This window comes from Nothobranchius furzeri, chromosome 15 (assembly GCF_043380555.1).
Source record: "Nothobranchius furzeri strain GRZ-AD chromosome 15, NfurGRZ-RIMD1, whole genome shotgun sequence".
In the NCBI taxonomy this organism is placed as follows: Eukaryota; Metazoa; Chordata; class Actinopteri; order Cyprinodontiformes; family Nothobranchiidae; genus Nothobranchius; species Nothobranchius furzeri.
The window spans coordinates 33748340-33772112 of NC_091755.1; the positions used below are offsets into that span (position 1 = coordinate 33748340).

At 41.6% G+C, this 23773-nt stretch overlaps 1 protein-coding gene across 1 annotated transcript; it reads right to left on the reverse strand.

The window, feature by feature from the left end:
• Positions 1–19291: 19291 nt before the first annotated feature.
• LOC107390604 (formin-I) lies at positions 19292–23704 on the reverse strand. The gene is made up of 4 exons (XM_015967428.3): positions 22917–23704; positions 22600–22662; positions 21360–21692; positions 19292–21100 (listed from the first exon to the last, which is right to left on the reverse strand). The coding sequence occupies exons 2-4, from the start codon at positions 22649–22651 to the stop codon at positions 20883–20885; spliced, it is 603 nt and encodes a 200-aa protein (XP_015822914.1). The 5' UTR covers positions 22652–22662; positions 22917–23704; the 3' UTR covers positions 19292–20882.
• Positions 23705–23773: the final 69 nt, after the last annotated feature.

Below are 23773 nucleotides of genomic sequence, written 5' to 3' on the forward strand. Positions count from 1 at the left end.
TATTCATCTATCTGCAGCCTTTCCACTTCCTGTTTAATGTAGGTTAAATATTTTCTCACGAGCCAACAACAAAATAAAAATACCATTTTATCTTAAATGAAAATGCAACATCTCACCTGTTAACTTTCATGTTTTGGAGCAGAAAAAGAGCAGAAAAAGAGCAGAAAACCAACATATTTAAAGCTCAGTTTGCTCCACTGGTTTACTGTGATGCTCACCTGTTCCAGCCAGATACCTGCATCATGGGGCTGATCTGAGCTGAGGAGGAGACTCCTGTTGTTTTGTTCATCTTCATCATAATAATGACAATAGGTGCTCACATAGGTTTGTGCTGCTGAACATGTCTGAGCAGCTTGACCACGTTGCTGTGTGTCGGGGAGGATAAATAAAAACGACAGCAGCCAGAGAGTCATGCTGATTTGAGCGTGTCGCTGCTCGCTGGAGTTATATCAGCTCTGTCTGGACGTTAGTTGGAAAACTTTCTCTTTCAGTCGTGAACACATTACTGAGCGGTTAAAATCTCCGTTTCTGGGCTTCAATGTCGGAAAATAGCTGAGTAAGCTCGGCGCTGAGTGAGAGGAGTGTTTAGTTTGTCCGAGACAGTGGAGCTGCAGACACCGGCAGCAGACCCGGCAGCAGACGCTGGAAAAAACACAAAGGAGGGGGCACTTTGGCTCCGCGCTAACGCTGCAAAGCATCATGGGAGTTGTAGTCTTTGTGGTAAAATTGGCCAGCGGGTCAGTTTTAATATATTTTTGATATTTATCTCTCGGGCCACATAAAAATGCTCCGCGGGCCACATCTGGCCCACGGGCCTTGTGTCTGACACATGTGCTCTAGAGGGTGATGTTTACCTGATTCATGGCTTTTATCTGTAATGCTAGCAGTTAGCATTTTCAGTTTGCCAATTGTCATTAAAAAGCACAAGGAAATGAAAGGAAGAAGTTTGATTTCTCTGTTTGTATCATGGTGGAGCCATAAAAATAAGAGAGGAGTGTCTTTGGAGGTGAAGCAAAAAGCTAAAACTGGAGTGAACATTGGTGTGGCCTACTCTGGCTTGAGAGAGCTAAACGAGGCCACAAAGTCACGGACTGATGGTGACCTGGATTTTTTGCTACTGGACTTGTGAGTAATAATATTTTTGTCCAACAATGTGGATCTTTTTACTTAGTGGTTTTCTGTTAGTATTAGCTGGCTAGCTCGTTTTTAGCGCTAGCTACAGCAGGCTGCTTCAGGGTTGTAATTCCACTATCAATCAGCAAAGCGGAGAAGCTGGAAACTGTCTATTGTTACTATAAGGGCAACATTTATAAATTTTGAGTTAAAGTAAAAGTTTCATGAAAAAATGTTTTAAATACTTTTTGACTCAGATGCATAACATGAGAAGGTGGGAAAAACAGAAAACATCTAACAAACAAGAGATTGATCAATTTTGTAATTTTTATTCAAATCAAATCAAATCAACTTTATTTATAAAGCGCTTTCACATGGCCAAAATGGACAAACAAAGCGCTGTACACCAATAAAAAGCACCACAATAGGACAGAGAAATGACCATTACAATACAATAAGAAATCCATTTAAAATACAATACGAAAACCTGAGTGCAAGTTCACAGTTCAATATCCGGCCTACTTCCCCCAACTTCAAAGTCCAAACGCCAGCGAGAACAGATGTGTTTTTAGTCTTCCTTTAAAGGTTTCTAATGACTTAGCCTGTTTTACATCAGCTGGCAGCTCATTCCAGAGACTTGGTCCAAGTACTGAAAAGGCACGACTCCCACGAGACTTCAGGCTGTACCTAGGCGCAGTTAGTAATCTCTGGTCAGCTGACTAATGTATTCATACAAATATATGTCTGACTTTGTCAAATATCCTTTTTAGGCTAAAATTGTAAATTATTTCTTAGAACGATAACTGTTATTAAATATTTAACCATCTCCTTAAAGGCCATTTTTAGTAAAGTTAGTAATGAGGAGCTCTCATTGACATTGAAACATTTTTCAGACATCTAAAGCCTAATTCTCACAGTTTCATATGATCAGAATAAAAAATGGCTCAAATCACTTCTTTACTCAGAGACAACTCCAGTTTGTGCTTTATTTATTTTCTGTGTTTTTTAGATGTGAGAACTCGTCTCACACAGGGAGTCTCCTGCTGGGAGCAAGCGAGTGCAGAGAAAATCTGAACCTGCTTTTTTAGACATTTTTCTTGTTTATTTCTGCACCACATCTCTGGATTTGAATTTCATTTATTTATGTGTGTCCTGGCCGCAGAATAAGGTGATCAGACTCATCTGCTGCCCATGTGATCCACTAAATATGGAGCTCGAAGCAACAAAAGCTAAAAATGACATTGAAGAACAAGTTCACTCAATTTTTCTAAAGGTTTCCTGTGGTCTCCAATATAAATGAATGTCTTGTGAGTTGATCTCTGTGGGGAATTAATCTCTGGTGTATAACATAAGAATGCATAACAGTAGAGAAACAAGCTTTATTGTTTTGCCAATCAATATTTTGTAAAAGGGGCACTTATAGAGTTGCAGTATGAGACAATCAGCTGTGAGTAAACAATATGATGGCAGAGAATCAAAGCAAAATGAGTGAGAAAGGACAAAGCCAGACAGAGAATAACCCCGTTCTACTGACCCACTCAGTTTGTGTCTCACCACCTGGACACCGTTCATTCCAGCCATGTCGATCTGCACTGACATGGCATTCAATCAAACAAACTATGGGTGGGAAACAACATGATTTTTAAATACATGTTCAGCTTGGAAAAGCAGAACATCAACGTTCCTACAGAACATCTGAAAGTCCCAGGTAAATATGTCATCTAATACATGTTATTATAAACTCACATAACTTATCAGATTGCTGCACGAATCCCAGAACAAGGAAATTAGACTTATTGAGTGTGTGCACACTGATGTTTCAGATGATTTCTGGACTGTATTTATTAACCGATTTGTCATTTTTCTTCCATTATATTAATTCTAACTCTTTTTGTCACATTTTGTTCTCATTCTTTATCAAATATCAGTACATTCACTCACATGTTTTGATGTTTCCCATTATCTTTATTGTTATAACACTAAACACTGATAATAATTAAAGCTGATACTGAGTTTTGAACTAAGATGATTGAAAACGTTTTTTGCAATTTGAATGTTTGCTGTGCAAATTTTGCTTGGTATGTGTAAAACTAACTGAGCTGTTGCTTTGTGTGGTTGGCTGTGGTGGCCATATAGAATTAGGCAGACTTCAAAAACGAATAATTGATAAAGTTGTTTATTTAAAGATTGCTTTCTGAGAGTTTAAAGGTGTTCTAGGGAGAGTTATTTTTCTCGTTGGAAACTGTTCTTTGATCCTCTTAATTCAAATTCTAATTCAAATTCAAAAATACTTTATTAATCCCAGAGTGAAATTGAGTGCTGTAGTAGCTCATAATAATAATAATAATAATAATCAAGTCATCAAAGAGTTATTGTATATTACAATGGCTGTTGACAGGAAGGATCTCCAGTAGCGGTCAGTGTTGCAGCGAAACTGAAGAAGCCTCTGACTGAAGACACTCTTCCGTTGTCGGACAGTCTTGTGAAGAGAATGCTCAGGGTTGTCCTCCAGTGGTTCCACACTCGTCCCCAGAACAGAACCAGCCTTTTTTATTAGGCTGTTGAGCCTTTTCAGGTCCCTGCTTCTGATGCTGCTACCCCAACAGACGATGGCTGAAGAGATTACACTCTCAACAACAGACATGTAGAAGATCTGCAGCATCTTGCTACAGACATTGAAGGACCTAAGCGTCCTCAAGAAGTGCAGTCTGCTGTGTCCCTTCTTGTAAACGGCTACGCTGTTCTTTCTCCAGTCCAGTCTGTTGTCCAGGTGAACTCCAAGGTATTTGTATTCCTCAACCACCTCCACTTCTTCTCCCATGATGGAAACAGTGTTTGACTCCACCCTGTTTCTTCTGAAGTCTAAAGTCATCTCCTTTGTTTTGTTCACGTTCAAGGTCAGATGATTGTTTCCACACCACAATCATCTAAGAAACTTTGTTGGGGCTCAAAATGGCCCAAGAGCCAGAGAGGGTGGTATGCCATCCTATGTGAATAAATTGTCTGGCCATGACCTATAAACAGATCTCAGTCATGGGGCGAGGTCTACGATTTTGCTTCAAACTGTCTCTGTTTGCTATTGCACAACAAACAATGTAACATACTCACCATTATGGATGTCAGTCAACGGGGCAGTATGCCATACACTGCCGAAGAATACACAAATACATCATTTTTCTAAATAAAAGAGGTAAGTACCTGCTCTTTACTCAAAGAAAAGCACAAGGTTAAAAAGTCTAAAGTTGATGGCAAAGCCATTTCAAAGGAGCCACTGCCATTTTGGTTGTTCTTCTCAGTCGGAGTAACATCCCGCCCACCAGACCAAGAGAGCACTGGCAAGGCACAGAACTGCTCAGGTCAACGGAAGACCTGCTGAGGCTCCAGTAGAGCGTGGCTAAACTGACCTGCAAAGCTAAATCCTTTTGCTTTTGCTACTGTCTCTCTAGATTTCTAGGACAAAAAATTGACAGAGTTCTTGCTATGTTGATTGATTGTGGTGGCCATATTGAATTGGGCATACTCCAAAAATAAACAAGTGATGAAGTTCTTTGTCTAATGACTGTTTTCTGAGAGTGTAAAGGTGTTTTAGTAAAATGATTTGTTTTACAATTGGAAACTGTTCTTTGAGCCTCTATGTTAGGGCTCAAAAAGGCAAAGGGGTCCTGATAAACGGCCAAATTCAATCCTAATTTAAAAGCATTACAGTATAAAAACTGGCAGACCCCGCCCACTCAACTGGGACATGAACATCAAAAGAGCTGCATACTGATTGGTCGGTTAATTCCGGTGGCTCTATGATGCAGCCTGAAGCTAGTATTTCTACGTTTGTGTTGGGGGGGATGAATGAGGAAGAGAACAAGGATTGCAAGTTGTGTAGCCTGAGTCAGAGAGATGCTCAAGATTTGGGTTGTAACAAATTCAGCATTTGTTACGACTGGTGATGGTATGGGTGAAGGACGTCGTAACATAGAAGGCGTGGGGTCAGGATTTTAAAAGCAAACCGTTTTATAACAAATAAATGACAAAACTCATGCACAGTTACTAGGCCAGTTAAATACAAGAACTAAAGGTGACCTCCTAAATAGGGAAAAACAAGGACTGGAGAGAACACGCAAGCTGGAGCTCAGCTCCACTAATATACTAAACCAATAAGTCAAAAGTAAACTCACCAATTCTGCTATTCCCCCTTTTTGGGTTAAAATAGCAAGCAAACTGATTTAGTCCAAACCAACTAAAGGCGAGCACAGGGCTGTTAAGGTAATGGAAACAAAACAGTAATAATTACTAAATCAAGTGCTTTTGAGCCAACACACCAAAAGCAATACTTATGCTCCACTGAGCACACACAACCAACAGGTTAACTTAAACTCTACAAAGGCTCCACTGAGCAAACACAGGAAGAAGGTTCAAACTAACCTAACTAACCTATTTCCTACCTCTATTGAGCACACTCTCCAAAAGTTCCACAGAACTCAGAGTAAAACCAAACTCAATGAAATTACATAGGTTCAAACTAAGTGTGTCTAGATTTCATCCACTCTCTAGGTATTCCCCACTCTTTCTGCCCCCTGGTTCTTCTGGCCGCACCCTTTTAAAAACTCAGAAGCTGATTAGGGATTGAGCGCAGCTGGAAGGCGGGAAGGAGGAGCAGGAGCGGAGGAGGGGCTGCCCCTCTCTGCAGGGAAGTGGAGCAGGAACAGGAGCAGGTAGAAACTGGTGATCATAACACCCCCTCCCTTAAAAGAGAAAAAAAACAACAACATTTCAATCGAAGCATTTTAGCTATTTAATTATTTTATTTTATTTTATTTTTTTTCCAGCCAATTACTTTCCATGGTCTGTATGTCTTAAGTCCCATCATTGGAGGTCTATCAAAGGATCACCACGTTGTCCAGGACATTCCCGCTAACTTCCTAAGGAAATACTGGCTAACTCAACCCTAGTCTTCATGCGGGTCAAAGGTGGGCAAATTGAGCACAAAACCAGCGGGAGATGAGGTGGCCCATGTCTGAAGCCCGCCTCACAGCCTCACGGAGTACCCCCGAGATGACCCGAGGGCCAACCCTAACCTCCTTACCGCAACACTATTAAAACAATAAACGGGACACATCCTAAAGAGGATGTATCCATACGTCCTACAAGGGAATTCCATAAACATTGTACAAATGGTGATTAAAACAAGGGACATACAAACCACTGTAGGCGAATATACTTAGCATCCTCTGGATAGGCCATCAGCTACAACATTCTCAGTCCCCTTCTTATGGCGGATCTCTATCAAAAACTCCTGCAGGATCAATGCCCATCTCATAAGCCGCTGGTTATGGTTATACATCCTGCTGAGAAAAACCAAAGGATTATGATCCGTGAACACAATAGTGGGGGTGGAACTGGAACCAACATAAACGTGAAAATGCTGCAAAGCTAGCAGAAGGGCCAGAGTTTCTTTTTCTATTGTGGAGTATTTTAACTGATGCTGGTTAAACTTCTTAGAGAAGTAGCACACAGGGTGGTTGACACCCTCCCCATCCTCCTGCAGTAATACTGCACCAGCACCCACTGAGCTAGCATCCACCTCAAGTTTGAACGGCTTGTTCAAATCAGGAGCCGCAAGCACTGGAGCATGACACATCAAGCATTTAGCGGCCTCAAAGGCAGCTTGACACTCTGCAGTCCACACAAACTTCCTTTTTGGACTGATCAATTCAGTAAGAGGGTGTACGACAGTTGAAAAATTCCTGCAAAACCCACGGTAGTAACCTACCATGCCTAAAAATCTGCGAAGGTCCCTTCGAGTCTTAGGAGTGTGGAACTCTAGCATGGCCTGCACTTTGTCTTTAAGGACTCTCACCTGTCCTTGCCCAACTTCCTTTCCTAGGTAATTTACTGTAGCTTTCACAAATTCACATTTGGCTAAGTTCAGCGTCAGGTTAGCTTCGGCTAATCTGTTAAACAACAAATGCAGAGTTCTTAGATGATCTGGCCAGTTGGAAGTGTATACTATTATGTCATCTAAGTAAGCACTGCAATGCGTGAGATCAGCTACAACCTGGTTGATAAGGCGCTGGAACGTAGCAGGTGCATTTCTCATACCAAAAGGAAGGACGGTATATTGCAAAAATGCATCTGGGGTAACAAAGGCAGAAAGGTCTGAGGCATGATCTGTTAGAGGGACTTGCCAACATCCTTTTAGAAGGTCTAATCGGGTCACATATTTGGAAGATCCCACACTGTCTACACAATCATCTACCCTAGGAAGTGGGTATGAATCAGGAATGGTTACTGAGTTTAATTTACGATAATCTGTTATAAACCGAGGAGTCCCATCAGGTTTCGTTTCCACAAGACAAGGGGAGCTCCACGGACTCTTGCTGGGTTTAGCAAAGCCATGTTTGAGGAGGTAGGTTGTTTCCTCTTTCATCATCTGTCGTTTTTGTGGGCTAGTACGATAAGGGTGCTGTTTGAGGGGTTTAGCACAGGACACTTCTACTTCATGAGCAGTTAACGTAGTTTGTGTTGGTACATCAGAAAACAAACATTTGTTATCACTGATCAACTGTAGTAGATCTTCCTTCATGTCTGAAGGCAAGTGGCTTAGTTGTGTAGGCAATGCTTGAAGAGCCTCAGAATTGTTTAGCCTTGGACTGGAGTATTGTGGAAATACACCTCCCAGCTCATCCTTTTCTTCAACAGAGCCAGAGGCAGGTGTCACAACAGCTACACTTATGTCTTTCGTTGACCTTTCAGGTCTTGAATGGTACAACTTTATCATATTCACATGGCACTTACGAGTTTTTCGTCTACGAGTTGGTTTTTTTAACACATAATCAGTGTCACTCAACTTCTGGATTATTTCAAAAGGTCCCTCAAACTTGGAAGTTAAAGAGGAACCTAACAAGGGTAACAAGACTAGCACCTTGTCACCAACATGAAACTCTCGTCTCTTTGCCTTTTTATCAAAATTGGCTTTCATGTTACGTTTAGCCACTGCTAAATGTTGTCGGGCAATAGCGTTTGCCTCTTGCAAGCGCTTCTGGAAGGCTGATACATACTTGCTGGCTATGACTCCTGCTTGGGAGGAGGAGGAGAGAAATCGCTCTTTTAAGGCCTTCAAAGGTCCTCTTGGAGTATGTCCAAACACGAGTTGAGCTGGACTAAACCCTAAAGAGTCCTGCACTGCCTCTCGGGCAGCAAAGAGAACAAATGGAAGTCCTTCTTCCCACGTTCTATCTGTGGACAAACAATACTTAGTTAGCATGGACTTTAAAGTTTGATGCCACCTCTCTAAAGCACCTTGACTTTCCGGGTGGTAGGCTGATGAGGTGACGTGCGTAATGCCAAGAGTTTTGGCCACCTGATTAAACACTCGTGACTGGAAGTTGGTCCCTTGGTCAGTTTGAAGGATACTTGGCAATCCAAAGACAGAAAAGAAAGTTGTTAGGGCTTTAATTACTGCTTTGGTTGTGATAGAAGATAATGGAACAGCCTCGGGGAACCTGGTAGCAACACACATTATGGTTAGCAAATACCGTTTTCCGGTCTTCGACGGTGGCAATGGGCCTACACAGTCAACAATCACATGATCAAAAGGTGTAATTACAACTGGCAAAGGATGTAAGGGTGCAGGGTGTATCACCTGATTTGGTTTTCCAACCATCTGACAAACATGGCACTCCTTACAAAACATAGCCACTTGTTTTTTCATCCCCGGCCAAAAGAAATGTTGTAGGAGCGAGTGATATGTTTTATTTACTCCCAGATGTCCCGACCAATCACTAGAATGGGCCATAGATATGACCTTTTGTCTCAGAGCCTGAGGTACTACTATTTGTCGGGTTATCCCCCAGTCAGCACCTTCTGAAACGGGATTCGGCCAGCAACGGATTAACACACCGTTTTCAAGCATAAAACCACTACTGTCTTTATCTACCACATTTTCACTAGTAACTTGCTCAAAGAAGGGTTTCAAGCTTTGGTCTTCCTTTTGAGCTAAAGAGAGGGTTTCTTGATTCAGAGGCAACCTGTCATCTTGAAGATGATCTGGCCTGGTGCCTTCACTTCCCTCTGCAACACAAGGTAGATCGTTAGTCAGGGTCTTATCAACAGAATCCTCTAAGAAATCCTGCATCAACACAGTATCCCGTAAAGTAATATCCGCATCTTTACGAGCTTGGGCACGAGTCACAGCACATGCAGGATAAGTTATCAAATCCGCTTGGTTAGGGCTCTCACTGTGAGCAACCGGGTCATCTAAAACCTCTAAACTGGGGGTAACTCTACCCCCGGCTAAATCATTGCCCAATAGCAGGGTTATTCCCTCAACTGGCAACCGGTCACAGACTGCAACATTAAAAACCCCATTCACCAACTGACTCCTAAGGTGAACACTGTGTACAGGAGCAGTTACACAACCCATTTCAACCCCTTTTAAGAACACTGAATATCCACTTGAGGACATAGGAGTAAATGGCAACACACTGCTGAGGATTAATGTCTGAGAAGCTCCAGTATCTCTCAGGATCAGAATTTGTTTTTCATCATCACTTTTGCCAGTCAAAGACACAGTTCCCGTAAGAACAAATGGTTTAAAACAAGGGTTAAGTTTCTTTGCTTGGCCTGGTGTCTGAGAGGAGGCTTTTATAAAAGCAACCTCTTTGGGCTTTTCGGACCGTCTTGGATGTTTGTTTTTTAACAGAAAACATTCTTTTATCAGGTGGCCCTTTTTGTGACAAAAAAAACACTCTCGATTCTCCCGAGCATCTGAGGGCCTTCTTTCAACTCTTACACGCTTCTCACTGGATTCAACTACGTTTTCTTTTATCACAGTAACTTTATGGGTGAGTGCAAACTCATCTGCTAACAGAGCCGCGGCAGAGAGAGTGGTAACCTTTTGTTCATTTAAATAGGTTACTAAAGTTCCAGGCACACATTTCTTGAATTCTTCAAGAAGGATTAACTCTCTGAGCTCTTTAAATGAGTCAGTTTTAGTTGAAGCACACCACCTATCGAACAACGAACTCTTTTCTCGGGCAAACTCAACATGAGTCTGCCCTACTGCCTTTTTATGCTGTCTGAAACGCTGTCGATATGCTTCAGGCACCAATTCGTAAGCTTGCAAAATAGCAGTCTTTACGCGCTCATAACTCAAACTGTCGGTAACCGACAAAGCAGACATTGCCTCTAAGGCTCTACCACTTAACCTACACTGCAAAAGTAGAGACCACACGTCACGCGGCCACTGAAGAGCAGTCGCGATCCGCTCAAAGGCGACAAAATAACCATCCACTTCAGCTTCTCTGAACACAGGCATAAGGGAAATACACTTACTGAGATCAAGTGCTGGTTTCACAGTGGGTTCTGATGGCGCCTCTGCCATCATCTGTGGTGTCGGCTTTACTTGGGCCTCCAGTTCAAGCGCACGGATGCGTACAGCAGTTTCTGCATCAAGCCGTTTCAATTCCAATTCCATCTGCATCTGTTGTTTTCTTTCATCTGCTTCGAGACGGGCCAGTTCAAGTTTCAGTTGCAACTCCCCCGACATCAAACCTTCAGCTGCAGATCCGCATGAGGGGAAAACAAGGGGTTTTACCTCGCCCGTGTTGCCGTCCATTGACGACTCCCCTCCATCAGTCAGGTTAGGGTCTAGATCTGGATCAGCACGGTCAGGACTGGAAGCAACTGGTGAGGAGGACTGCAGTAGTCCCTGGTCAGTGAGGTAGTCCATAATCAAAGTTTTCAGATCTCTCTTCAGTATCTGGGTTGGAAGCTCCAAACTGAAGTGGGCGGCTATCTGCAGCATGTCGGCTTTCCGACAGCCCTCCAATGCCTCACGAGACGGGGCCTCCACAAATGCTCTTAATTCGAATTGTGCCATTTTATACACAGCCCAGAAAACGTTGCCAAAATGCAAAACCCACGCCTATACAAAAGGTCCTTCAGGGTTAATTACGATCATAGAAAGAAAGTAGAATTCCCGGACGAGCCCCCATTAATGTTACGACTGGTGATGGTATGGGTGAAGGACGTCGTAACATAGAAGGCGTGGGGTCAGGATTTTAAAAGCAAACCGTTTTATAACAAATAAATGACAAAACTCATGCACAGTTACTAGGCCAGTTAAATACAAGAACTAAAGGTGACCTCCTAAATAGGGAAAAACAAGGACTGGAGAGAACACGCAAGCTGGAGCTCAGCTCCACTAATATACTAAACCAATAAGTCAAAAGTAAACTCACCAATTCTGCTATTCCCCCTTTTTGGGTTAAAATAGCAAGCAAACTGATTTAGTCCAAACCAACTAAAGGCGAGCACAGGGCTGTTAAGGTAATGGAAACAAAACAGTAATAATTACTAAATCAAGTGCTTTTGAGCCAACACACCAAAAGCAATACTTATGCTCCACTGAGCACACACAACCAACAGGTTAACTTAAACTCTACAAAGGCTCCACTGAGCAAACACAGGAAGAAGGTTCAAACTAACCTAACTAACCTATTTCCTACCTCTATTGAGCACACTCTCCAAAAGTTCCACAGAACTCAGAGTAAAACCAAACTCAATGAAATTACATAGGTTCAAACTAAGTGTGTCTAGATTTCATCCACTCTCTAGGTATTCCCCACTCTTTCTGCCCCCTGGTTCTTCTGGCCGCGCCCTTTTAAAAACTCAGAAGCTGATTAGGGATTGAGCGCAGCTGGAAGGCGGGAAGGAGGAGCAGGAGCGGAGGAGGGGCTGCCCCTCTCTGCAGGGAAGTGGAGCAGGAACAGGAGCAGGTAGAAACTGGTGATCATAACAGCATTTAACTGACTGAGGCCAAGCAGACAGATCAGGTGTTCCTCTGGAATGCCATTACAGACTAATTTAACCATGACTGACTGATTCTCCACATCTGTCTCTAGTTCCATCACTTTTAATGCAAAACCCAGCATAATCTGCTTTGTCATAATTATCTTAGATCTTTTTTAATACCATTTTTGCCAGTGTTTTGTAACGTGATGAAGGAGCTATTCCTCCGAAGGTTATTTAACCTCTCTCCACAGATGCCTCTGACACATTACTAAGTGCATGAGACTGCCTCAAGGTCATGCATTCCCTTCTAAAACTGTTTTCTTTCCAGCTCAAGAGAAGAAAGAAGAAAGGACTCTTTCCTTTTAATAAATCAAAGATTTCCATTTTTTATAAAGCTAATTGAAACAAGTGTTAGTCAATAATATAATGTTGACCGATCCGTGAATGAGGATGGGAGGGGGATGAATGAGGAAGAGAACAAGGATTGCAAATTGTGAATCTATCTGGAATTAATTCATAGTGTGGATATTACTGGTCCATCCTGGAACACGAGTGGTGCTCCAACATTATCTGGTAGTTTCCCTCTTGTACAACAAGAATTAGCTCAACCTAGCGGTAGCTCAGGCTAGCACTATCTTTTGTAATAAACATTACCGTGACCAACAATTGACAATGCTGAAGTGGGTTGGAACACGCTAATTTAAGCTAGTGTGTCTAAGATTATGACGAGTTAAAACAGCTTTTTCTCAGGATGGGCCATTTATCCGTGACTATTACTAATTTACTTAGGGAAGCAGAAGATAGCACACACTTTTTGGTATGCTACATTAGCATTAGCATTACCAAGCTCCCTATATTCAACAACAACTAGGTAAATGTGGTAAATATTTAGGACTGCTTTACACAAAAACTGTCAGGTGTTTAGAAGATACTTTATGAACAATGAAACCAAAAGAACACACTCAGTGCAAAACATTATCACGTCCCCTTTAAAAGTAGTAATGCCTGTGTTCCAAGTTCAAATAGAAAAACTTTAGATGAACTTGGAGTCCGCAACCTCACAACTCAATATGGTCACCTCAGGCGTGAAGAGTTGTTGTTACAAATCCAGTATTAAACTTTAGATAGTCACACATAACACAATCCTCAGCTTGTTTTGCTAAAGGCAGTTAGCTTGGTCATAGAACAAAACAATTTGTTTAATCTGGTTTCCTGACTTGAAACTGGACCACGGTTTGGTCATGTCTGAGTTACGACTTCCGAGGTATAGCATCAAAGCTACTCGGTTTAAATTGTCACCAGCAGATTCAGACGAGGTAACGATGACTAACCAGCAGCCAGGTGCAGATATTTGTTGTCTGTGGAAATATGAGGTTATGGAGATTATAAGCAGGTTGTTATGTAATTATGAGTCATTTATCAGTTTAACTGTGTGGCATCTGTCCATCTGGGAGCATCTTATGGACATGAGTCAACTCTGTGTGTGTGTGTGTGTGTGTGTGTGTGTGTGTGTGTGTGCGTGCGTGTGTGTGTGTGTGTGTGTGTGTGTTTCACCACTACAACTCCCTAGGGGAAATGGCTTGTTTTTTAAATGGCTCAATCAGCATCATAGCTATGAGGACAGTTGTAGAACATTTAGGACAGCACCAGTCATCAATGGAACATGATTTTTTAAAATGACAAATACAGAAATAACCTAAATGCTCTGAATCGCTGTGACCTGCTGCCTTCTGACACATTTGGATTAATCTCCTTTCCCAGACAGGGCTGGAGTTAACCAGCCCTACAAAGGGGTAGAATGTGTGTGTGTGTGTGTGTGTGTGGGGGGGGGGGGGGGGGGTGTCTGGGAAATAAATTTTTGGGTGTCACATACCCCCAAATCCCTAAAATGCATAGAAAACTATACTATCGTCATTACAGTTCTTCTATCTTTTTCTATCTATCTATCATCTATCTATCTATCTATCTATCTATCTATCTATCTATCTATCTATCTATCTATCTATCTATCTATCTATCATCTATCTATCTATCATCTATCTATCTATCTATCTATCTATCTATCTATCTATCTATCTATCTATCTATCTATCTATCTATCTATCTATCTATCTATCTATCTATCTATCTATCTATCTATCTATCTATCTATCTATCATCTATCTATCTATCTATCTATCTATCTATCTATCTATCTATCTATCTATCTATCTATCTATCTATCTTTAAAATTTTTAAATGTTTTTATCTTTTATATGTCTTTAATGTACTTTATCTATCTTATCTGTCTATCCTTCCATTGTATAATTTATTTTTTATTTTACTTATATTTTTTTATTTATTTTTTTTAGAATTGTTGTTTTTATTTCTTTATGGCTTTTATCAGTCATTACAGCATCAGCCGTCTGCTTTTCTGTGCAAAAGTCCTAACAAATCCATCCATATCTAGGCCTGTTGTTATGGCCTTCTCGTGAGGCAGAATGATTACATTTCTTTTTCTCTCATGTAGCGTAGTACGGCGGAACGGGGTAAGAACACGAGACAAAGTAGAGAAAGAGCTCTCGCATGATGCTGCTGATATTCCAATCACATAGGAGGTCACATACACGCGATGGAGTTGAGGAAAGGCATTCTTATACCCATGTAGATATTTGCAAACGGTGGAGAGGTCTACAAACTCTACACTGTTATCATCATCAGTCTTTTTGAACTCTTTCTCCAACATTAGTTTTGCAACAAGAATCTCATTGGAAAGTTTATCACTTCCTGTCATTTTCTGCAGAGGACTTACATGTCAGGATCCAGAAAAGAGGGAGACTGAGGTTGAAGGCAGTTGACTGCTTTCATGAGATCAAGATTGCTTTTGGAGAATCCTGTCTCCATCTCTACAATGACTATGTCCATAATGTTGAGAAGAGCTCTCTTCAGAGCCTGGCTAGGAGTTGTGGAGTCTTCTGCGTGGCCCACAGTGGACATCACAACACTACCTGTTAGCAGTGAGCTTGTTTTTCTTTGTCTTGTAGCAGCTGGTGCAGGTGTGCTGGTTAATGCCTCACCTTCCTCATCTCTCATCTGCTTCAAAGCCTGCAGGGATGCACTGACTACTTCTGAAGCACAGCACAGGTCAACAGAATGAGACTGCAGCTTAGAATTTGCAGACTTCAAGGAACCCAGAACTTTTAGGAGGAATTTTCTTATTTCAAAGAAGTGATGCCTCCTTAACATCATCAGCAGTCCTGATGCCTCTGCACAGATATCAACAGCAGCAGCTCTGTCCTCTGTAACCTCTGACAGGATACTCATAATAATATCCTGATTCTCCACAAGGCATTTGGTCACATCATGGTGGCTTGCTGACCTGATCTCCAACAGTCGTTTCAGGGAGGGAACGTCATAGTTCTGTGAAACATACTGACGGTGGAAAAATGAGTGTAGAGATCCTGAAAGATCAAGAAAGGTTTTTGCACATGGCTCTGCCTGCATTGCGTGGACCACTGCCAAGTGCAGCTGGTAGTTGTAGCAGTGGATGTAGGGAATATCCTTCCCAACCTTCTTCTGCACTAAGGCCTGAACCCACTCATGACAGAAGCTCCATCACAGCACTGACTGGTCGTTTCAGCTGCACCATAGCCTGAGTCAGAGAGATGCTCAAGAATTTGGGTGGTAATAAATTCAGCATCTAACTGACTGAGGTCAAGCAGACCAGTCAGGTGTTCCTCTGGAATGCCATTACTGACAAATCTAACCATGACTGACTGATTCTCCACATCTGTCCCTAGTTCCATCACTTTTAATGCAAAACCCAGCATAATCTGCTTTGTCATAATTATCTTAGATCTTTTTTAATACCATTTTTGCCAGTGTTTCAATCATTTCGTTTTGTATATTGTGAGATGTGTATTTTGCATTTTCTGGGATGTGTTTGTTTATTTCATTAAATTTGGAGTCTTTGGCCAATGTGTAGTCGACCATTTTTAAGAACAGTCCTGCAGAGAAATCATCACCACTGGAGCTTTCCACACTAGTTCATTTACTGCTAGGAACTGAACTACTTCTCCAATTGTTTTTAAGTAGTATCTGTTTTTCTCGATTTGTGTGGGACATATTAAACTACCTATTGTTTACCCTGTGGCCACTCTTTGGGACATTTCAGACCAGGCTTTTTCATTTTTTATGTGGCACTGACTTGATGCATGCTTTGTGAATTCCTTGTCCTTTTCCCGTGCTGTTTTCCAGTCATTGTTCCCTCCAAACTTACGACATGGGAAACAAAAGCACGCATCCAGCTTTACTGAATATTCCAGCCATGGTCTCTCACGATACCAGGCAGGGCAAAATGAGCGCATGTTCTTTCCAAAATGGTGCTTGGGGAAAACAAGAATGGTGGGTTGGGACGATGCGCTACTCTTCAGGCCTGTATCACCCACAGCAACGGCTGGGTTGTAGCGACAGGGACAGCAGGAGGGGCTGCGGTGCTTGTGCAACTGGTTGTGGCGAGGTGAAAAGCAGCAGCCAACAAGCGGGCTTCTGCCGCTAGTGCCTTAGCACTGTTTAGAAACCAGAAACCTGCGCATGTCGACTCGGTTCACATCAAAAACAAATTAAAGAAGAGAACGAGGCAAACTAAAACCTTGAGAAAGAGTACCAAAGAATTCCAGTGACCAACAAAAGAAGAAAACTTGTGTGTGAAGCGACTGAGACACGGAGAACGAAGTGCAGCGGCTGGCCACACCCTCCCTATGCATCTACCAATCAGCAGCTACTTTGAGAGAGAGAGAGAGAGAGAGAGAGAGAGAGAGAGAGAGAGAGAGAGAGAGAGAGAGAGAGAGAGAGAGAGAGAGAGAGAGAGAGAGAGAGAGAGAGAGAGAGAGAGAGAGAGAGAGAGAGAGAGAGAGAGAGAGAGAGAGAGAGAGAACTCTGACCCTTTTTCATCAGATCTTTTCAAATTTGGGATTTCTACATGTCGTCGCATTTGGGGGGGCCAGTCACTATTTTTAGGGGGGCATTGCCCCTCCTTGCCCATGCCTACATCCGGACCTGTTCCCAGAGGTGGCTAATTATCTTTAATCTGGTGTGATTTTATAAAAGTGTTTTTAAAGTAAACAAGCTGGAAACGTACCCCTTCAAAACCTCTTAAATGTTACCTGGAATTGTTATTCCTTGTTCTTTGTGGTCTAAAGGTGCAGCCAAGAACTGGAGCAAAATATTTCCCTGATGGAAGGAAAAAAATAATAATCAAACGTGAGTCACTGCAAGAACCTCAGTCGGTCAGAAAAAAACACTTATTGTTGATCGCTGCACAAAAAAGGGCAAAAATTATAATTTCTTCACTTGTTGACCTGTGTATCCCAGCCAGCACTCAAAAGTGGGCCCCATGTGCAATATATATGGGCAAATTGTATGGGTCCCAACAGGGTTTGTCTGTGGTTTCCATGATGGTCCCACAGGAGTTTGCCCACTTATATATGCTGGCTGCTGTTAATTCAACAGCTTAAAGGACGTTTTATGTTCAGCCCGTGTTTCTGATGATCCGGTAAGCAGTCAGAACGAGTCTGTGCAGCTATTCCTGTTAGTACAACAGTAACAGGACGAGTCACTTCTTTAACCTCCCTGGAGGCCTTTGCATGGGATTTTATGTGTAGGAATGCAGCAATGATCTAAGAGGCTGTTTTATTTAATCTTAACTGTGGAAGACACTAGCTCATTATGCAAACGTCTTTTTTCTGTCTCTTGTCAAACCCCTGACTGCGTCTGCCTCTAGGGAGCAGGAGCCTCTCACCAAGAATGACAAATAATATTTTATCACAACTGAGCCATAAAACCCAGCTGGAGACATCAGGATTTGTTCTTAGTTCAGTTTTTTATGTCTTACACACATTACAGAAACAAAACACAATACAGAAGGTCAGAGGTCAACGTGTGTGAGCATTTAAATGCCATTTGTTTGTTTATGTATCTGTTTGACTTCACTAATGTAAATTGTGCAGACCCACTCTGGCAGCATCTGCTGCAAACTCTCTTTATTACTGTTGCTAAGCAACCCTGTGTTAGCAATCAGACACAATCATGATGCCTCAGACGACAATAGTACCTGTCACACATGAACACACACGCAGAATAGGCGCAGACTACCCACATTCACTAATTGATTTGTTGTGCTGGGTAATGATGCTAAGTTGAAACTTACCCTTAATGTAAAATAAATGAACAAAACATTAATTTTAGTGGGTTTTATTTAAAAAAAAAGAGACAATTATCTGTGAGAAAATCTTAGGATGTGCCTAATGCTACTGATGAAGCATCCTAGTATCGGATCTGAGCCGCAGATTAAGTTACTGTAATCATTCGTTCACTAATTAGTAGGCAGTTTGGTCAGTAATTATTCTGCTTCAGTTATTTAAACTAGAGGAAATTAAAACACACGTCTGTGATCAAGAGGAGTGAAAATACAAACAGTTTTAACAAATTTTCTGATTTTATTTCTTAGAAAGTACGTGGATGTTTACAAAGCACATCCATGTCATCTGGCAACAAACAATTCGGTGACTTCTTCATTTTTTTCTACACTCATGGGAAAGTTACCTGTTGAGCTGCTTCCTGATCCTGATGTTTAATTATGGCAGCCTGGTTGAAAATGTCAATGCAGGAAAAAATAATTAAAGAAATTCTGAAAGCTTTTTCTCCTGGAACAAGAACATCTAAAGAAATCTACACAGGTATATCTGCTACTTCTCACACAGAACCTCCAGACGCTTCTCTCAGTTCTCTCCATCTGAAACTGTTGCTAAAAGTTTTAGTTAAACCAAGAGCGTCGCTTTGTCTTGTTGAAGTAACGGCCTGTGGAAAGGTCATAAAAATGAACTAAAACAGAAAGAAAGAATGGTTGGTGACGGGTGTGAGTAAGCAAAAGGCCAGATCACGTGAGACTGTGTGTGTCGCACACACACACACACACACACACACACACACACACACACACACACACACACACCTAAACACATTCGTACACGTGAATCTGTAAGGTGAACTAAGCCTTGTACTCTGCACATTGGAGCCAGTTCACAGCTTGTTTCTCCTCCCCTTCAGTTCCGGTTCAGAACCATTGAATACCTCCGTTATCCTGACTCAGCATTTAGGGATAGGCAGGTGAGTGAGTGTGTGTGTGTGTGTGTGTGTGTGTGTGTGTGTGTGTGTGTGTGTGTGTGTGTGTGTGTGTGTGTGTGTGTGTGAGAGAGAGAGAGAGAGAGAGAGAGTTAAAGAAGATGGAACTTGAGAGAAAAAATATATCAAGATTCTCTTTTTCACTTGCAAAACTTCATTATTTTAATAGTATTTTGTTTTAACTGTCACAAAGAAACACAAATTAAATTATATAAAATAATAAATATTATATAATATACAAATAAACATTATATTAGTTATTTTATAATTATATTATTTTTTTTTCTTAAGTTATAATAGTACTATGGTGTGTACAAAATATCTTTATGAAGTTCTTTGCGCTAAATCCCCGTCACATTAAGCAATTTCAACAGTTTTATTCTTGACAGTTTCAGTACCTTCCAGAATGAGCCATTTCAGGGCTCTATCACTTTAAAGAGGGATTGCACACCATTAGAAAATGTAACGCCACCCCTAGTCAAGACTTGAAAAATGCTATGAAAGTGGGCGTTGCCAGGAGGCACAGAGTGGCATGGCCAAGTGTGGGGAATTCCCATCCTGGGAGGTAGTGGGAGTGGGAGGAGACTTTACCGATGACGTGAAATTGTTCCAGCCCCAGTCAATCACTAGTTTTAAATGCAGTAGCCACTGTTCCGCCACAGGAGGCAGCACTAAGACGTTTTTAGACCTAGATTCTAGATTTAATCAAGTTTATACAAACATGTCAAAAAATGCACAGAAACAGAAAGATTGCATTTCTAAAGACCCAAATATACAGTTTATAAGCGAAAAAATTTATTTAGGGGTTTAGTTAATCTTTAAGAAAGCAAGATGTTGTTGGCAATGCCCACCCATCCCCCACTCAGGCTGCTATATGCCAAGAAGCTCCAACATCTGGGAGGGGCTCACCCCTACTGCACACTAGAAGCATCAGTGGCACGGAACGACGGGAAAAAAGTTTACTCGCGACAATCGCTGCACTCCTGTGCACACTGGGAGAGTCTCCGCCACGGAGCGACTTCTCCGCTGTACTCCTCGCTCGACTCGCGAGATCACAAAATCTCTTCAGACTTCTGCCACCCTTCTTGCTTAACTTGCGAAATCACAAAATCTCTAGAGTTTAATCTGTTTGCCATTAAACCAAAAAGAAGAGAATCACGTTTGATCTCTCCACTGCCAGGATTAAAGCCAAGAAACACACACTGCTGCACTTCTGGAATGATACTGGGAGTAAATAACCTGTTAGGTCACTTGTATTGAGGTAATCTACATAGATATGAAATTGCATCATTGCAATAGACTTAGATTTGGAAAATTTCCAGGATTTTACACTGAAACCTTGTGTGATTTCCTGTCTAGTCCCATTGCAGAAATTGTTGCGTCCCAGAAGCGGCTCACGGAAAAAAAATAGAACCCGATTCTATCCTCGAGACACTCACACCTGAAAATTGTCGCATCGCAGAAATTTTGAAATAACCCATATAGACTCTAATGGATTCTATTTGAAGCAGACGTTCTGCAGACGTTCGGCGCCGCTGATGCTTCCTGTGTGAAGTAAGCTTCAGAGAAGAGCAGCTGCTCCCCCGGCCTGGAGAGTTGAAAAGACGGTTCCATGCTATTTCATTTAAAACGGCTTGTTAAAGTAATATCAAAAGCTCTTTTAAAGTAAATTTAATCATCTTATTTACTAAATTGTAATTTTCTACAAGCTTAAAGCCTAAATACACACAATTCTTATAGAGCCTGATTTAAATAGCACGGATTTCACCAACAATAATATATTTTATTAAGAAAAAAAATCACAATATTGCCCTAAAACCTTAGTAGCGTATCTGTTTCAAAAGCTGGAAGAGGTTTTTGACGTGTTCAGCACGAGAGTGAGGAGAAAGGTGCAGCGGCAGCTCAAAGAAGGAGAAGGTGAAGCTTCGGGAGAAGCTGAGGTTGGTGATGGGATGCAACGGGGGCAGACGAGGAGGACGAGGGACTCGATGCTGCAGCAGCACCTTCCTCTTCATCCTCAGACCCTGGCTGACTCCACCTAAAAGTAAAAGGAAAAGTTTAGGCACTTCCTGGTTTCATGTGTTCCTGTTTCTCTGTGAAACTTCCACGATTACTTTACTGTCTGAATTTGGATTTTGGAATGTAGCAGCTTCAAAACACAGCAACTAATTATACAAAAATAAGCAGAAACTCCCAGAAAAATAACTCGGTTATGCTTTTGTTCTGTCAGATCAGAATGTGGAATTAGTCAGCATCAGTTAAAGTAATATACATGTTGTTCATGCGGTTTGTCATACCTGCATTGCTCTGGGAACCCCCCAGGCATGGAGATGGGATTTCAGAGGTAAAACTTGAATGTTTGTTTTTTCTACTGGGAGTGGTAGGTGGAACAGGTGGTGGTGATGGTGGGGGAGGAGGAGGGCGTTTGAGAGGAAGTGTTGGGGGGATCGTAGTAAAGGAGGATTCAACATGAACCAGGCCTCCCCAAGGAGTCACGGTGGTGTCTGAGAGGAGGATGGACGATGGATGAGAGGAAGAGGAGGAGGAGGATGTCTGTGGCTGCCGGTTGTGCTTCCTTTGATTGGTCTGATTGGGGTGCTGGAGAGAAGCGCCAGCAAACGGAGGTCTGCCTGTGTATTTATTAATAAAATAAGGAAAAAAAACTGGTGAATTTTTATGTAGTAAGTTTGACAGAAAAAACAATCAAGATGCACCAACCAGAAAAAGCATTTTTCCAGATGTGTCTTTTCTTATTTAATTCAGTTAAACATCACTTAGCCTCTGCAGATCAACAGTGATGCTCATCCTTTGCATGGATATGATGTATAGTTTAATGGGGATATGTTGCGCAACACCCAACTTTCAGATCTTTTTTGTGCTGCTACGTGGGTCCCTATCACCTTGTGTGCACTGCCCGTCCTGCCCATGATGCAATGTGAGAAACTTCACGCCGTCACAAGATCCTCCTATAAATACGCCAAACGTGAAACAAATCTGTCCATCCTTTGTCCGTCAGTGTTTGGTTTTAGGAAAGAATGTGCCTAAAACAAGCCGTTTTAAAAACTCCCCATTTGTGATGTCACAAAAGTCAGAAAGTAGAATAGAACCTCACATGCAATAGAGAGCTGTTACTGGAGGAGCACCGGCTGTGAATAGCCCCTGCTGGATATCGGAGCTTCTCAGCTTATAACAGCCTGAGTGAGGAATCAGTGGGTGTGGCCAGCTCCCATCTTGTTTTCTTAAAGTGACAGAGCCCTGAAACAGCTCACTGTGGAAGGTACCAAAAATTTCAAGAACAAAACTGCTGAAATCGCTTTATGTGAGGGAATTAGTGCAAAAAACGTCATAAACACATTTTGTATCAACCATAGAACTACTATAACTTAAGGAAAGAAACATAATATGTCCCCTTTAAGACTTTTGTCATGAATTGTTTCTAATAAAAAAAATCTGTGTACAATCTTTACTTCATGTTGCACCAACAAGCTGCACTATAACAAGTAAAATAGCCCGTTTCGTGGTACTATGAAATCATACCTGTTTTTCTTCCAGATGAACCAATGAGAGGCAGTCGGTCTCGAGACATCATAGACTGGTAAGCTAGGAGGCAAAAGTTTGCATCAATTAAACAAAATAAAAGTTAATTAAATTAAATAAAAAATTCTATTTTTTTATTGTTTAGGCTGCATTTCAAACAAAAATTTTGAGGTTTTGATGTGTTTTATGTAAAAAAGAAGCAGGAAAATAAAGAAAAATACATTTATACCAAGCTGACATTTAAGAGTGAGACAGGGACTACGTTCAGAAGGGGAACACAATGTGTCAAAGATAGAAATCTGTGTGTGTGTGTGTACCTCTTTGATAGATGCAAAATGTTGCTGGTTCTGCTCTTTGACAGCTGCACTCTTACGTCTTGCTCTCATGGATGATGCAAAACATCCTTAGTAGTTACACGTTAGCACTTGAGTCGTCAAAACAATGCAGGAGCGATTTTCCTACTAGCGCCTCATCACTACAGATGGTGATGTGTCCCATATGTTATTCCTTCTCTCCACATGCTCCTTTAAAAGTAAAATTCAGAACAGAAAAAAACTGAGTCACTGGAAAACATCTTCCATTGCACCTTCCAAAACGGTCTGTTTAAACCCAGCAAGCACTTCTTACCTTCTCCGTATCCATCACCCTCATTTAATCAACACTTCTACCTCCTCTGTTTTCTGTCATCCCTTCTTCTCTTTATATCTGACAGCGAAGGGCACAAAGGACTCGGAGGAAACAAGATCCTGGGAGCTTTCATTAGTTTGGTCTTCAGGTTCCACCTCTTCAACAACCACTTGGCCCTGTTTCATCTGTCACTCATACGTTTCCCACCATCTCTTTTTGTTTCTTTCTCTAATTTCATTGCGGTTGCAGTTAGTGAGATGGGCACTTGACAAAAAGTAACATGAGATGAGTTAAATATTAAAATATTAATGGTTATCGGCAGCCCTCCACCCCCAGTAAACACACACACATCATGTTAGAGCAACATTGCTACGGTTCTTTTCACTTTGCCTCCAAGCAGTCAGACTTTTCTTGTAATCTTTTATACTTTTTGTACAGTAGTTCTGCAGACTTTCACTTTGCATTTGAACTTTGGGTGCTTTATCAGTCATTTTCTGCACAGCCCATGATCCTGGCAGAAAAGATTGGCGTGCTTTAAATGAGAAAA

Excerpts from the sequence above, each read along its gene's own strand:
- LOC107390604 (XM_015967428.3), bottom strand. The coding sequence starts at position 22,651 with ATGATGTCTCGAGACCGACTGCCTCTCATTGGTTCATCTGGAAGAAAA. Across the intron at positions 21,693-22,599 it reads TTCATCTGGAAGAAAAACAG|GCAGACCTCCGTTTGCTGGC; the intron begins GTATGATTTCAT and ends ATAAATACACAG. Across the intron at positions 21,101-21,359 it reads GGGTTCCCAGAGCAATGCAG|GTGGAGTCAGCCAGGGTCTG; the intron begins GTATGACAAACC and ends TTTTACTTTTAG.